The sequence below is a fragment of the Podarcis vaucheri genome, assembly GCF_965113315.1.
Source record: "Podarcis vaucheri genome assembly, chromosome: 18".
NCBI lineage: Eukaryota > Metazoa > Chordata > Lepidosauria > Squamata > Lacertidae > Podarcis > Podarcis vaucheri.
The window spans coordinates 10,701,066-10,717,858 of record NC_138756.1 but is presented as its reverse complement, the minus strand read 5'-3'; the positions used below and the strand labels follow the sequence as shown (position 1 = coordinate 10,717,858).

General features: G+C 51.7%; 1 protein-coding gene across 1 annotated transcript in view; it reads right to left on the bottom strand.

Moving 5' to 3' along the window:
• The window catches only part of ARID3A (AT-rich interaction domain 3A), a 37,749-nt gene extending 22,392 nt beyond the window's left edge, over positions 1 to 15,357 (bottom strand). The window contains exons 1-2 of the mRNA XM_082206434.1: positions 14,937 to 15,357; positions 10,138 to 10,438 (exon numbers count right to left, since the gene is read on the bottom strand). Coding sequence (XP_082062560.1) covers positions 10,138 to 10,438; positions 14,937 to 15,322 — 687 coding nt within the window. The 5' untranslated portion in view covers positions 15,323 to 15,357. The remainder of the gene's footprint in view (positions 1 to 10,137; positions 10,439 to 14,936) is intronic.
• Between the last annotated feature and the right edge of the window lie 1,436 nt (positions 15,358 to 16,793).

Sequence of the window (16,793 nt, the reverse complement as noted above, 5' to 3'; positions counted from 1 at the left end):
TGTAACCTGAAGCGTATGTAACCACTGTATCTCTCTTTGCATGTCATGAGTCTATCTCATCTATTAGTTTCGCCTTCTAAGTTGAATTACTGAAAGAAGTATGCGGATGATCTCTTGCACAGCTCACCTGGGTTTGGACTGGTGGAAACCCAGCTATGCATTTTGTTCCTGCGGGGGGGAGGCTGTGGGGAGAGACTCAGTCTCCCTATCTGTGAAATGGGCTGTGTTTGCTAAACGTAAGAGACCTCGGCACCAGATTGGGCCAGGAGAAAAACGCCCGCGTTAAACCCAACGCAGAAACATTCAGAGAAAGTTACAGAGCGCACTGGTCACTGCGAGACAGAGTGATGCAATCTTCCAAGCCTAAACAGAACGCCGCATTTGGCCAGGGCCTTCACAACTTCCCTGGGAATCAATCCCAAACCTTGGGCGGGCGAGGAAAAAGCTTTTATTGCTCAGTTGTGCCGTGGCTTAAATTGCCCCACCATTAAGAGGGAAAATAAAATATTTTGGTGTTTTTTTTAAAAAAGAGGTCACTGCCAGCAGAAGGAGTGCAAAGGCTTGCTGTTCCCGGGGAGGCCATAAAGAGTCTAGACGCTCCCATAAAATAGACAAAAACTAGAAAGGCGAGGAGGCCAGGTGGGCGGAGGAGAAAGGAAGACAGGAACTGTCGTCGGCTCGGAAAATAAAAACTAGGATGCAAACAAGAGGGAGGTCAGGGATGAGATGAAAAGGGATCACGACATCAAAAAGGTTTGAAGCTGGCGAGAAAATTAGGAGGGGTTCTGACAAGACGCGACGGAGACCCGTTCCGGTTTGGATTGTCTCTGGAGGGACAAAGGGAGCTGTGGCTCGCCGGAAGTTTGAAAAACTACAGTTCCCATTGTCCTTCGCCACTGTCTGCAAGCTGGCCGGCTGGGGCTACTGGGAGATCTGGCGGGGCCCCAGTTCCCCCAGTATCCCTGCTCGAAGAGGAGGTGTTTTTGAGAGGGTTCTGCCCCACCTTGGTCGCAACCCGCGCCTGGAGTCCTGTGGGTTCAGGGCGCCCCATTTTAAGGAGGGTGCCGACAAGCCGGAAGTAGGGCAGCCAGGGTCTGGGAAACGAGCCTGATGAGGAACGGTCGAAGGAGCTGGGAAGGAGGAAACGGAGGCACGGCGGCCGACTTCCAATATCTGACGGGCTCTCCCATGGAAGATGGAATCACAGATTTGCCAGAGGCGCCACGATTTAAGAAGGATGTTCTTGTGGCAACCAAGATGGTCAAAGGGTCTGGAAGCCGAGCCTGATGAGGAACGGTCGAAGGAGCTGGGTATGTTTAGCCCGGAGAAGAGGAGATAGGAGAGTCGTCTTCCAAATATCTGAAGGGCTGTCGCAGGGAAGAGGGAGCAAGCTCGTTTTCTCCTGCTCCGGAGGGCAGGACTCGAACCCGTGGCTTCAAGCGGCGAGGAAGGAGATTGCGACTCAACATCTGACCGCAAGAGCTGGGAACGGTACTCCTTCCTTGGAGGTTTTTAAGCAGAGGTCAGCTGGCCATCTGTCCTGAATGCTTCAGTTGGGATTCCTGGACTGAGGTAGCGGGGTCAGACTAGATGACCCTTGGGTCCCAACACTAAGATTCTATGAATTTTTCCCTTTTTTCAAAGCCATCCAAGTTGTTGGCCGCCATTGCCTCCTGCGGAAGCCAGTTCCATAGTCCAACCTTCCCTTTTACCTGCCCTGTCCTGAAACCTCCCGGCGTTCGGTACCCCGGCCACGAGTTCGAGTCTCCACACCCCTCCTTAAAAAAAAAACTTTTCCCCTCTGTACGTCTACAGGTGAAACTCGGAAAATGAGAATATCGTGGGAAAGTTTGTTTATTTCAGTAATTCAGCTTAAAAGGTGAAACTAATATATGAGATAGACTCACAACATGCAACGAGAGATATGTCAAGCCTTTATTTGTGATCATTGTGATGATCATTTGGGGTTTTCATCAGCTGTTATGCCATGATCATCACAATGATAACAAATAAAGGCTTGACATTAGGTCCGTATAGTAAAAGCTATGGTTTTGCCAGTAGTGATGTACGGAAGTGAGAGCTGGACCATCAAGAAGGCTGATGGCCGAAGAATGGATGCTTTTGAATTCTGGTGCTGGAGGAGACTCTTGAGAGTCCCATGGACTGCAAGAAGATCCAACCTCTCCATTCGGAAGGAAATCAGCCCTGAGTGCTCACTGGAAGGACAGATCCTGAAGCTGAGGCTCCAAGACTTTGGCCACCTCATGGGAAGAGAAGACTCCCTGGAAAAGACCCTGATGTTGGGAAAGATGGAGGGCGCAAGGAGAAGGGGACGACGGAGGATGAGATGGTGGGACAGTGTTCTCAAAGCTACCAGCATGAGTTTGACCAAACTGCGGGAGGCAGTGGAAGACAGGAGGGCCTGGCGTGCTCTGGTCCAGGGAGTCACGAAGAGGCGGACACGACTAAACAACAACAACATTTTAATATTCTGTTGGAAGCTGTCCAGAGTGGCTGGGGAAATCCAGCCAGATGAGCAGGGTGTAAATAATAAATTATTATTATTTTATTATTCTGACCGGCTTGCTTGCTGCAGTGGCGAACGGCTAGGAAGGGACGGGGTCCCCTTCCACGCAGCCGGGTTTTTGCAAAATGATGCAAGGCCCCTCAAGGAAGTCGATGTCTTCACCCAAAAGTGGTGGCAGGGGAAAAAACATTGCTGTGGGAACCCTCGGTTTGCAAGGCAGGAGTTAGAATATGGGGAGGAAATAAGAGAGAGAAAATAGGAAGTTCTGCTCAGAAATCAACAGCCGCAACTGAAGACCTTCCAGTAACTCGGTCAGTTTTCTACAAAAAACAGACACACAAACACGCTTTGAACAACAAAGAGTTCCGGCACGCAACGTCCGAATTACGCAAGGTTTTCTCTGGGGGGGGGGCTCCCTAGGAAGCTATCGCCTTGGGGGGGGCAGATGGTGGAGACGAGCCCAGCCCTGTCTTGTTGGGTCACAGAATAGGCACCTTGCAGCGACGCTTTCTTTCCTCGACCCTGCCCGTTCTTTTTTCCTCTAGTGCCGTGCCCGACAGACTGCAATTCTCCCCCGCCCCCGGATACACAATTATGATTAAATTTTCTGTTTTATAATGTGAAAGACAGCGGAACCTCGTTCAGTGGAGCTGAACGTTTCAAAAGTTGAACGCCCAAAACCCGGAAGATTATGTTTGACAACCGAGGTATCACTGCACTCGTTTAAACATCCTTAAAATATCAACGACTTCGCTTCTTCTCTTTCCACGGTTCATTCTGCATATCAAAGATCCCTGCATATTTTACGATGACCTATGGGGGTCCTACCCGTCTGAGGGAAGCGAGAGCTGGACCATAAAGAAGGCTGATGGCCGAAGAATGGATGCTTTTGAATTCTGGTGCTGGAGGAGACTCTTGAGAGTCCCATGGACTGCAAGAAGATCCAACCTCTCCATTCGGAAGGAAATCAGCCCTGAGTGCTCCCTGGAAGGACAGATCCTGAAGCTGAGGCTCCAAGACTTTGGCCACCTCAGGAGAAGAGAAGACTCCCTGGAAAAGACCCTGATGCTGGGAAAGATGGAGGGCGCAAGGAGAAGGGGACGACGGAGGACGAGATGGTGGGACAGTGTTCTCGAAGCGACCAGCATGAGTTTGACCAAACTGGGGGAGGCAGTGGAAGACAGGAGGGCCTGGCGTGCTCTGGTCCAGGGGGTCACCAAGAGGCGGACACCACTAAACGGCTAATCAACAACACCCGTCTGAGCAAGGAGACTTTGTGCATTTGCGAAAGGGAAAAGCCGGCTTTGGGGATTGCCTTTCCCCGATACGGGGCGGAGCAGCGAGCGCTCGCCTCTGGATCCTGGCCAGCGTCCAAGCGCTTGGCTGGGAGTCCCACTTGGCCCCGCTCCAAGGAGAAGACGACTCCGCTCTGAACACTCTCTAAGCTCAGCTGGTCGGCCGCAACCTTGGCAGCGAGACGCCCGGGGGAGAGGAGGAGGAGGAACGCAGGAATGTAAACAGAACGGCGCTCTTGGAGGAACCGGCGAGCCAGGGCTTGCCAAAACGCTACCGCCGCCACCTCCGGGGCCGTCCCGCGAAGGAGGACTTTGGCAGCGGCGCAGCCGGGTGACTTCTTAACCCCAAAGCGCGGCTCCGAGGAGGGGCAGAGGCTGAGCTGGCGTTTGCCGCAACCCAGCGTGCGTAGAGAGAGTCCTGACCTGGGTTAGAAATTTGGAGATAGAGTGGTACCTATCTCCAAATACGCTTCAGATTACAGACTCTGCTAACCCAGAAATAGTGCTTCAGGTCAAGAATTTTGCTGCAGGATGAGAACAGAAATCGCGCGGCTCCCAACAGAATACAGTGGTACCTCGGGTTGCATACGCTTCAGGTTACAGACTCCGCTAACCCAGAAATAGTGCTTCCGGTTAAGAACTTTGCTTCAGGATGAGAACAGAAATCGCGCTGCAGCAGCAGGAGGCCCCATTAGCTAAAGTGGTGCTTCAGGTTAAGAACAGTTTCAGGTTAAGAACGGACCTCCGGAACGAATCAAGTACTTAACCCCAGGTACCACTATATAGCCCCAAAAAGATGTTTTTGTATGCGGAAATGTGGAAAATCAATAAAAAAAGTTTTTTGGGGGGAAAGAAACTCGGAGATATATACATCGGGCGCCCCATGGCTCCTTAAACCAGGGGCCGGATCCGGCCCAATCGCCTTCTCAATCCGGCCCGCGGACGGTCCATAAATCAGCGTGTTTTTACATGAGCAGAATGTGTGCCTTTATTTAAAATGCATCTCTGGGTTATTTGTGGGGCATAGGAATTCGTTCATTTCCCCCCCCAAAAAATATAGTCCGGCCCCCCACAAAGTCTTAGTGACAGTGGACCGGCCCCCTGCTGAAAAAGTTTGCTGACCCCTGCGTTAGATGATGGGTAGTCCATTAATGTTTAGTTGATAAGGAGCAGACTTCGGGCTCCTAGGGAGGTGAAGAGAAGCTCAAAATTGCACTCATGGTGCTTCAAAACCTCAAAATCTGATCCAGGGGTGCTTTGCGGGAGTAAAATTACAGTAAAATCATAATAGGGCGAAAAACCAATTTAAAATACAGGTTCAAATGCAATTTAAAATAAAAAAGGTGACCATAGATAGCTGAGAGTCCCAGAATATTTGGGTGGGGGCCCCAACGGACGCAACCCCTGCCTTTAACCAACACTGCGTCATCGGCACAGGGGAAAATCAACAACACACGGCCAAGACTTTCGAATTCAGGACCGCTCCGACCTGCGGAACCCGCAGCCGAAAATCCAGGGTGGCTGGCCCGGCTTACCCGGCCGAGTCCGCCCCACCCAGGGAATTAAGCGGGCTTGCGACCCCTTATCTCGGACACACCCTGCCATACTGCCCGCTATCTCTCACTCTCTTTCCCCGCAAAGTCTTGATTCCTGGAGGCAGCGACTTAGGAGGCTGCCAAGAGCCAAACAGAACCGCCCCAAAGTTTCCAAGCCGAAAGGGAAAATAAAGGGTCGACATCCGCCCAAGTTTAGCTCTGGGGTAAAGGTGACGGGGCCCCTGACCGTTAGGTCCAGTCGTGGCCGACTCTGGGGTTGCGACGCTCATCTCGCTTTACTGGCCGAGGGAGCCGGCGTACAGCTTCCGGGTCATGTAGCCAGCATGACGAAGCCGCTTCTGGCGAACCAGAGCAGCGCACGGAAACGCCGTTTTCCTTCCCGCCAGAGTGGTACCTATTTATCTACTTGCACTTTGATGTGCTTTTGAACTGCTAGGTTGGCAGGAGCAGGGACCGAGCAATGGGAGCTCACCCCGTCATCGCGGGGATTCGAACCGCCGACCTTCTGATCAGCAAGTCCTAGGCTCTGTGGTTTAACCCACAGCGCCACCCGCGTCCCTAGCTCTGGGGTAGCTGGACCATAAAGAAGGCTGAACGCCGAAGAATGGATGCTTTTGAGTTATGGTGCTGGAGGAGACTCTTGAGAGTCCCATGGACTGCAAGAAGATCCAACCTCTCCATTCGGAAGGAAATCAGCCCTGAGTGCTCCCTGGAAGGACAGATCCTGAAGCTGAGGCTCCAAGACTTTGGCCACCTCAGGAGAAGAGAAGACTCCCTGGAAAAGACCCTGATGTTGGGAAAGATGGAGGGCACAAGGAGAAGGGGACGGCAGAGGACGAGATGGTGGGACAGTGTTCTCGAAGCTACCAGCGTGAGTTTGACCAAACTGAGGGAGGCAGTGGAAGACAGGAGGGCCTGGCGTGCTCTGGCCCAGGGGGTCACGAAGAGGCGGACACGACTAAACGACTCAACAACAACAATCTTCAGCGTGATTAAGTCATACAGAGATACAGCGGGCAGACTCTCCCAAGGAGGGTGGCTAGAATCGCCCTCCGCCCTCCGAGGCTGGACTGGGGGTGGCCGGAGACCCTAAATAGCCACTGCCAGACGTTACTGAGCTAGGTCTGACGCTCCGGCTTAGCGCGAGGCTGCCGGGGACTCATCCAGAGACACAGTGGGGAGCCTCTCTGCACCGGATGCGAATCAGCAACCCAGCCACACACACACACACACCCCGGGGAAATACAGGGCAAAAACCCGCCCGCCATTAGCAGGGGGGGGGAAAGCTTGCCTCCTTGCACAGCAGAGACTCACGCAGAGAGGCGGCAGGGAACCTCTCCCACCTCCAAGGTCCTCAAAACAGCCCTTATCTGAGAACAAAACCTTAAAAAACTAAATCCAATGTATGGAACCAGGAGGGTATACAGAAGAAGGCAATTTTCTCCTGGAACGACGAAGCGCTTGTTTTCAAATTACTCCTGCCGCTTTGTTAACAATGAATAATAATCATTTCATATAATTTTTTTTTCTTTTTCCTTTCTCCTCCTGTGATGAGGCTGAATTTTAATATTGTAATGTTTCAATATTTTAATCTTGTTTTTAAGTTGTATTCATTCAGCTTGTTTCTATTATTGCTTGTTAGCCACCCTGAGCCCGGGTACAAATAATAATAATAATAATAATAATAATAATAATAATAATAATAATAATAACAACCCCCCTCTCTCTCTCTCTCTCTCTTCCCATCTGGATTCCATCTGCTGCTCTTTGGTTTGCCGCTGATTTTTCTCCCCCCCCCCCCAAATTCCCAATGTATTTACAACTCAGACATCAAAGGACGGCCGGTCCTCTAGGGAGAAGTCCCTTGCAAAGAGAGCGATTTCCTTCTATTAACTCTACAGCTTTCCTGATTCAATACCCAGACCGGACTGATCAAACAAGGAGCGAGGGAGCCTGCCGGAAAGAAAGGAAGGATTTCTATCTCCACAAAAAAAGAAAAAAGAGTAGATTTTGGGGTGGGGGAGGTCGGGGCCGCTAAATTTCTGCTTTCTCTTCCTCTCTCTGTGTGTGTGTTTTTTTCTGATCAGTTTGTTGCAAACGACATCTCTTGCAATAATTGCCGGTGGAAAAAAACAGAAGAAAGAAAGAGAGAGAGAGAGAGAGAGAGAGAGAGAGAGAGAGAAAGGAGAGAGAGAGAGAAAGAGAGAGACAGAGAGTAAGAGAAAGAGAGAGAGAGAGAGAGAGAGAGAGAAAGAAAGAAAGAGAGAGAGAGAGAGAGAGAGAGAGAGAAAGGAAAGAGAGAGAGAGAGAATCAGAAAAAGAAAGAGAGAGAGAGAGAAAGGAGAGAGAGAGAGAAAGAGAGAGAGAGAGAGAGAGAGAGAGAGAGAGAAAGAGAGAGAAAGGAAAGAGAGAGAGGGGGAGAGAGAGAGAGAGAGAAAGAGAGACAGAGAGAGAGAGAGAAAGAAGGAGAGAAAGAAAGAGAGAGAGAGAGAGAGAGAAAGAAAGAGAGAGAGAAAGAAAGAAGGAAAGAAGGAAAGAAGGAAAGAAGGAAAGAAAGAAAGAAAGAAAGAAAGAAAGAAAGAAAGAAAGAAAGAAAGAAAAGAGATTCACGCAGATAACCGGATGAATTGCAGGCTGCAATTCCAGCTACACGGGATGAACGTTTGTCGAAATGCTAACTTCTCCGCGCAGCGTGCAGTTAAGCCACGAAGCTTGCTCTTTGCAGGAGGCGCCGATCGACCACGCACCTCGACGGGTTCAAAATTCAAACCCACAGGGAAGGAGAGAGCTAGCTGCAACCCAATATCTGAAGCAGCAGCGCCCAGTGCGATCCGAAAGCCCACTGCGCCGAAGAAGAGCTCTGTGCGATCCGAAAGCTTGTGAAACATGAAAACGTGGGGTATTTCCACACACACTCTAGGACGCCGGAAACACATGCGCCGTAGCAAGAACGTTAAGAAAAGCACTCTCTTATAATGCCCAGCTTTTCTTATGTTCTTAATACCTTGTGTGCGTTCAGGAATCCTGGGGAAAATACCCGTTTTTATTTCAGCAAGCTTTCAGGCTGCACAGAGCTCTTCGTCGGCGCGGCAGGCTTTTGGATCACACAATGCGCTTCCCCACAAAAGCAAGCTATTGGGCACAGAGAACTCTCTTTTCTCCGGACGCCGCCATTCAAAGCGACCCCAAACGCTTTCTTTATTAAATAAAATACGAAAGCTAATCCCTATATTTTTGCTGTATGTTTGCTGGCTGAAATTAGGAAAGGGCATCTTTAAGGAAACGCAGGAACGCCTTCTATTTAAACTTCAGCACACAGAAAGCAAAGTTGCGGGTGGAGGCAAAACCCGGGCGAGCTTGTTCCGAAAAACCGTGGCGTTGTTGTTTTTTATTGCGGCACCCAGGAAAATCTGGCTGACGCCGGTCCATTTTGCCAGGGGATAAATATTTCCAGACTAGCAAGATTCTCTCCCCCCCCCCTCCCTCTTGCGGACTTTGACACGGCTGAATTTGAAATGGAAAAATTCGGCTTATCTTTGTCGTAAACACACACACACACGGCCTTAGCAAAAGCCACACAAAGGGAGGAGGGGCCGAAGAAGCCTTTTCAGATTTCGACAATCTCCCTTCAAGCCCCAAACCTTTATAAAAACCGGGTCGCAAATCCCATCGCTCCCAGCCAGTGGGAGTTGTAGTTCCCATCGCAGCCCGCCGACAATCTGGGGGTGCGAGTCGGAGAAAGCAGCCCTTGGAAAACGCAGGTTTTGCAGAGCCCCTGGGCCTGTGCAGAGTGCTTTTCAGCAGTAATAATAATAATAATAATAATTTATTATTTATACCCCGCCCATTTGGCTGGGTCCCCCCAGCCACTCTGGGTGGCTTCCAACAAAACACTAAAATACAATAACCTATTAAACATTAAAAGCTTCCCTAAACAGGGCTGCCTACAGATGTCTTCTAAAAGTTTGGTAGTTACTTTTCTCTTTGACATCTGACGGGAGGGCGTTCCACAGGGAGGGTGCCACCACTGAGAAGGCCCTCTGCCTGGTTCCCTGTAACTTGGCTTCTCGCAGTGAGGGAACCGCCAGAAGGCCCTCGGGAGATGGACCTCAGTGTCCGGGCAGAACGATGGAGGTGGAGACGATCCTTCAGGGATACTGGACCGAGGCTGTTTAGGGCTTTAAAGCTCAGCACCAACACTTTGAATTGTGCTCGGAAACGTACTGGGAGCCAATGTAGATCTTTCAAGACCGGTGTTATGTGGTCTCGGCAGCCGCTCCCAGTCCCCAGTCTGGCTGCCGCATTCTGGATTAGTTGTAGTTTCCGGGTCACCTTCAAAGGCAGCCCCACGAAGAGCGCATGGCAGGAGTCCAAGCGGGAGATAACCAGAGCATGCACCACTCCGGCCAGACAGTCTGCGGGCAGGGAGGGTCTCATCCTGCGTACCAGATGGAGCTGCCCTGGACACAGAACTGACCTGCGCCTCCATGGACAGCTGTGAGTCCAAAATGACCCCCAGGCTGCGCACCTGGTCCTTCGGGGGCACAGTGACCCCATTCAGGACCAGGGAGACCTCCACACCTGCCCGCCTCCTGTCCCCCCAAAACAGCACTTCTGTCTTGTCAGGATTCAACCTCAATCCATTAGCCGCCATCCATCCTCCAACCGCCTCCAGGCACTCACACAGGACCTTCACCGCCTTCACTGGTTCCGATTTGAAAGAGAAGGGGAAAAAAGAGAGTTTTCCGCAGAAACTTACCTGCTTGAACTGTTCCTCGTAGGTCCAGTCGCCGTGGTCCAGGGGTTGGGTCTGCAACTGGGACAGGTGGGGCAGCGAGGCCGAAAGTCTCTCGGGACCCCCGGCCAGTCTGGACGTCTCTCCCCTGTAGGGCAAGGTGGGCTGCTGCTTGCGGAGAAGCGGGGGGCCCGGGCTCGAACGGGCGGCCTCCCCGGACATGGGGACCCCTTCCTCCTCCGCCATCTCCTCGTCGTCGTCGTAATCGTCCTCTTCCTCCTCGACAAGGTCTTCGTCGAATTCCTCGTCGGCCCATTTGGCTTTCCTGGGGGGGGGGGGTCCGGAAAGAGGAAGAGGTCAGGGGCCGAAGGAACGCCTAGCTCAGCACTGCAGGCACGGGCCGGCAGCATATCCCACCCCCGGGAACCGCCGTCCGCTACGCTACGGGCCCTTCGCCCTCTAGAGAAAAGCAAGTTTCTAGTCATCAAGTTTCTTAACCCGGAACTGGCCACTAATTTGATTCTGAATTAACTTTAGAATGGATTGATTTTAGAATTTATTTCAATTAATTGGTTGTGATTTTATGTAAACTGTGTTACTTTTACTGTTGCTAGCTGCTCGGCTGGCGAGGGCGGGATATACGGTATCTTTTTCGCTCTATTGGACGCGCCGAACCAAAGGAGGGGGAGAATAGGGGCGAATTTTTTCCCTTGTTCTCCCCCTCAAAAACAAGGTGCGTTCACTAGCAGGCCCCCCGAGCTTGTGGGGCTGGCGGTGAGGGAAAGCGCTGCTTTCTCCCAGCGCCAGCCTCAAAGATTTCTGAAGCCTTTGTAGCACAGCTGCACTCCAAAGGCGCTAGAGGCTTTGGGGACATCCTTTGTCGCCTCCGCAGGGCGCCTTCACCCTGCCGCCCTGCGGAGGCTTTGCGCAGCCGTCCCAAAGCCGGAACAGCGAGACGGAGGGCTGCACCGCGCCCCGTCTCGCTGTTTTGGCTTCGGGGAAAGCAGGCTGCTCTCCGCAAGCCTGAACTCCTGCTGGGCTCCGCAGGCTTGCAGAGAACTGTATTCTGTATTTGCCACTGTATTCTGCTCTGGTCAGACCTCACCTGGAGTACTGTGTCCAGTTCTGGGCACCACAGTTCAAGAAGGACACTGACAAACTGGAACGTGTCCAGAGGAGGGCAACCAAAATGGTCCAAGGCCTGGAAACGATGCTCATAAGGAACGGCTAAGGGAGCTGGGCATGTTTAGCCTGGAGAAAAGGAGGTTAAGGGGTGATATGATAGCCATGTTCAAATCTATAAAAGGATGTCACATAGAGGAGGGAGAAAGGTTGTTTTCTGCTGCTCCAGAGAAGCGGACACGGAGCAATGGATCCAAACGACAAGAAAGAAGATTCCACCTAAACATTAGGAAGAACTTCCTGACAGTAAGAGCTGTTCGACAGTGGAATTTGCTGCCAAGGAGTGTGGTGGAGTCTCCTCCTTTGGAGGTCTTTAAGCAGAGGCTTGACAACCATAGGTCAGGAGTGCTCTGATGGGGTTTCCTGCTTGGCAGGGGGTTGGACTCGATGGCCCTTGGGGTCTCTTCCAACTCTAGGATTCTATGATTCTAACTGCCTGAAGCCCGGGGTACACAGAGCTGCGCTCCCCGGGCTTCGGGCTGCAGGGAGCTGTCCGCAAGCCTGCGGAGCCCAGCGGGAGTTCTCGCGGGCTCCGCAGGCCTGCGGATGTCTTCCTGAAGCCTGGAGAGGGAGAGGGGTCGATGCGCACCAACCCCTCTCACTCTCCAGGCTTCAGCGAAAGCCTGCATTCGCCCCATAGGACGCACGCACTTTCCCCCTTCATTTTTGGAGGGGGAAAAGTGCGTCCTATAGAGCAAAAAATACGGTTATTGGTTGCGATTTTATGTAAACTGTGTTACTTTTACTGTTGTTAGCCGCTCTGAGCCCAGCTTCAGCTGGGGAGGGTGGGATATAAATAAAATTTTACTATTATTATTATTATTTTTAGGAAGCAGCAGTCAGAGCCAGAAGGTGGCACAGGTTTTAAATTAAAGGCCGGGATCCTTTAGCTGCTAGATGGGTCTTGCGGGGTCCCCACTCCCAGCTCTAAACGCGTGTCTCTGGCCTGCAGCTCCCATTAGGGTCTCTGAACAATCGATTCGGCAAATTATTCAGAACACTAAAATAATAATAATAATAATAGCTGTCAATTTTTCCCTTTTCTTGCGAGGAATCCTATTTGGAATAAGGGAATTTCCCTTAAAAAAGCGGAAACGTTGACAGCTATAATAATAATAATAATAATAATAATAATAATAATAATAACAACAACAACAACAGTTGTTGCTTGGATTTTTCCGAGGGGAGGGGGAATCTCTCCAAACTTCGGAAGACCCAGCCGCTTTCAAAACAGCTGGAAATTTTTCAGAGAGGGTTCAGGAACTTAAATCGAAAGCTCTCCGGGCATTTAAGGGGGTGGCAGCGAAGGGGGGGGAGAGAACCTGCCAAACTGGTCTCTCCTCCCTGTTTATATTGTCTCCTGACCCCAAGCAGATCAGGGTGGGGCAAGGAAGCGGCAGAGAAACAGGAGGCCAGTCAGGGAAACTGATTTTTCAAGTTATTTCCCAAGGATCCAAACTCTTTGCTATTTTTCCAAGCTGGGGGACGAGAAGCCTTGCAAGCGCCTTATTAAATCGCCCAATCTGAGTCTTTCAAAAAACCTTTCTTCTTCTCTCCTTTAGAGAAACACTTCCCAAAATAAATTAATAAAAATCAGGAGAAATGCAAGCTTATTTTGTTCCCTCCGGCTCCTTTCTTTCTTCCCCCAGAAGCAAACGGCAGGTTGTCCACCTTTTAAGGCGGCCTTTCTCAAGCTGTGGGTCCCCAGATGTTGTTGGACTACAAATCCCATCACCCCTAGCTAGCAAGGCCAGAGCTCGGGGATGATGGGAGTTGTAGTCCGACAACATCTGGGGTCCCAGAGGTTGAGAACCGCTGAGCTAAGAGGACAGAGGGGAAGCTCTTCCATAGAGTCCGCATAAGCCGTAGGTCCTCCAGATGTTTCGAGACTACAACTCCCATCATCCCCGACCACTGGTCCTGCTAGCGAGGGATCATGGGAGTTGTAGGCAAAAAACATCTGGTTGAGGAAGCCTGGTGTAAGCTGAGCTTAAGGCAGCTTTTCTCAACCTGTGGGTCCCCATATGTTGTTGGACTACAAATCCCATCACCCCTAGCTAGCAAGGCCAGAGCTCAGGGATGATGGGAGTTGTAGTCCGACAACATCTGGGGACCCACAGGTTGAGAACCACTGTAATAACAGTTTTGCAATTCTTTTTATTGCGGCGAAGAGGGGAGATTCGGCTCTGCGGCTGGGCCTGTTTATTACGCGTATTCAGTGGGGCTCGGAAGTGCCTCGTTCTAAACCAAACCATGGGTCCCACCTATCCCGCCCGCTCTGGCTGGCAGCAGCTCTCCAGGGTTGGAGGCCGCCGGGGAAGAGTTCCCGGCCCTACCGTTGGGGACTGAACCCGAGGCCTCCTGCTCGAAAAAGCTGGTGCTCAACCGCTGAATATGCAGCCCTTTATCAAAGCATCAAGTAAGGCTCTAGTCCTCATTGTTTTCGGTTGGCTTCAGAGGAAACTGCCTCTTGCAGAGCCAGCCATAAAGAGAGTTGCCGCCAGGATCTTTGGAGAGAGCAAAGGTACAGCGGTACCTTGGTTCCCAAACTTTAATCCGTTCCGGAGGTCCGCTCCAAAACCAAAGCGTTCCAAAACCGAGTCGCGCTGCTTTCCCATAGAAAGCAATGCAAAACGGATCGTCCCAGGCTTTTAAAAACAACCCCTAAAACAGCAATTTGACGTGAATTTTGCTATCTAATGAGACCGTCTATACATAAAATGAAAGCAATATACGATGAAATGCAGTCACAAAAGCAATCAGTGGCTGGACTGGGTTCCACACAGTCACACACACACAAAAGAGCCGCAAAAACCAAAAAGCAAAATAAATAGCAAAAACAGACGGACCTCAGTGTAACACTCAAAACGGAGCACGTTTGATGGACCTAATAGGTACCGTATTTTTTGCTCTATAAGACTCACTTTTCCCCTCCTAAAAAGTAAGGGAAAATGTGTGTGCGTCTTATGGAGCGAATGCAGGCTGCGCAGCTATCCCAGAAGCCAGAACAGCAAGAGGGATTGCTGCTTTCACTGCGCAGCGATCCCTCTTGCTGTTCTGGCTTCTGAGATTCAGAGTATTTTTTTTCTTGTTTTCCTCCTCCAAAAACTAGGTGCGTCTCGTGGTCTGGTGCATCTTATAGAGCGAAAAATACGGTATCTAAGCAGTAATATTTTGGGGAGCAGGCTAGCAGGCAGGGCCCATGACTTACATCCTAGAAGCCTACACAACACAAAACACTGTTCGTGGATGTAGGTTTCATTTCATTTGTTTTCTATCTTATATTTTGGAAATGTACATCCAAATTTTTCCCCCTTTAAATTTGTTTGGGACCCCCGAGAGTGTGGGGCCCTAGCTTGTTTAGCTTATACAGTGGTACCTCGGGTTACAGATGCTTCAGGTTACATACACTTCAGGTTACCGACTCCGCTAACCCAGAAATAGTACCTTGGGTTAAGAACTTTGCTTCAGGATGAGAACAGAAACCGCGCGGCGGCAACAGGAGGCCCCATTAGCTAAAGTGATGCTTCAGCTTAAGAACAGTTTCAGGTTAAGAACGGACCACCCGAACCCAAGGTACCATTGTACGTAAATCCGGCACAGCCGGTCCTCATCGCTCCGGGATAAAGGCCAATACTCACATCTCCTCGTCTTCGGAGACCGCTTCCCGCGGGAACACCCCTCCGTCGTCTTCCTCGTCCTCCTCCTCCTCTTCTTCCTCCTCCGCCGAGCCGCGGCTGGCGTCCGACGGGCCGGGGCTCGACGACTGGCTCAAGCCGGCAGCTGCCTCCCGCATGGCCGCCAGCGCCGCCATCTGCGCCCGCTGGATCCGGGCGCTCTCCGGTTCCCCTGCCTCCTCGGCGGCGGGCTCCTGGCTACGGCTGCGGGAGAAGGCCGTCGCTGCCGCGGCAGGAACCGGAAGCGCGCCCGGCGGATCGGCCGGCGGAGGCTGGCGCGACTCCATTTCCTGCTGAAGGCGGGCTCTCTGTTGCCTCTGCAGGTTCTCCATCACCGCCTGAAGCTTCATGGCCCGGCCGGCGGTGGGCCTAGCGGGGGCCGCCACCGAGGAGCCCTCGCCCTGCAAGGGGGGCGCCGGAGGGCAGCGTCCGGGCGGAGGCAACGCCGTGGGGGACGCCGTCGAGGGGCCCTTCAGCCCCAGTGGTCCTCGCGGCTGTGGGAAAGGGGTTCGGGTGCCAAACGGTTCCTCGCCGGGCACGGGCTTCAGAGGCCAGCCGCCATCCCTCGCCGCGGGGTCCCTCCGCTTCCCAGCCGCCCCGAACCGTGCCGGCGGGGCGGTCCTGCGGTGCTCCCGGGGGCTTTCCCGAAGGGGGTGTTGGGTTCGAGAGGCGTGCTTCGAGGCCGGGGCCTCTTCTGCGTCATCTAGGCGTCAGGGAAAGCGCTGCCTGGAAGAACAGGTGAGAGAGAGAGAGAGAGAAAATAAAATAGGCACGTTAGCACAATGAGGACTAGAAAACTGACTTCGTTTCCCCCTCCCCAAGCGACAGGGACTAGAAACTTGATTTACAGCCACTTTGTTGGGTTAGGGAACGAACACACCCAGAGCAGACCTCGACATATTCGCACAAAAAGAGGAAGGAAAGAGAGAGAGAGGGGAGGGATAATTTTTTTCTTTTCGTTTTTAACAAAAGGGAAGGAAGGGGAGGTTCGGTTTGGGCAGGAAGGAACAGACAGACGGGACGACTCCAGTCGCCGTTTGAAGTTAGCAGAATCTGAACTTTCAACCCGTGCTAGAGGCTGAGATAGATAGATACATAGATAGATAGATAGAGTAAAGGTAAAGGGACCACTGACCATTAGGTCCAGTCGTGGCCGACTCTGGGGTTGCGGCGCTCATCTCACTTTACTGGCCGAGGGAGCCGGCGTACAGCTTCTGGGTCATGTGGCCAGCAGGACTAAGCCGCTTTACATTAAAACACCCAATGAAAACAATCCAGAAAGGAAAAAAATTCAAGGGAAATATTTCAGACCCTTCTCTAAGGGCGTTCCCCATATTTAGTCGCTAACTCAATTTATAGAGCTTGCCCCATAGCAGAAGGACTCTAGGAAACCGGGGGGGGGGGTAGTGTTTGTTTGAATGTCAGACTAGGACCTGGGAGATCAGGGTTCGAATCCTGCTCAGTCCTGAAGCTCGCTCAGGCTGCCTTGCCACGCCGTTGTAGGGATTAAGCGGGGCAAACCGTGGGCTCCTCGCACAAAAAGTTGGGATAATATACTGCTAATAATAATAATTTATTATTTATACCCCACCCATCTGGCTGAGTTTCCCCAGCCACTCTGGGCGGCTTCAAGTGTTAAAAACAATACAGCATTAAATATTAAAAACTTCCCTGAACAGGGCTGCCTTCAGATGTCTTTTAAAAATAAGATAGCTGCTTATTTCCTTGACATCTGATGGGAGGGCACCACCACCGAGAAGGCCCTCTGCCTGGTTCCCTGTAACCTCACTTCTCGCAGGGAGGGAACCGCCAGAAGGCCCT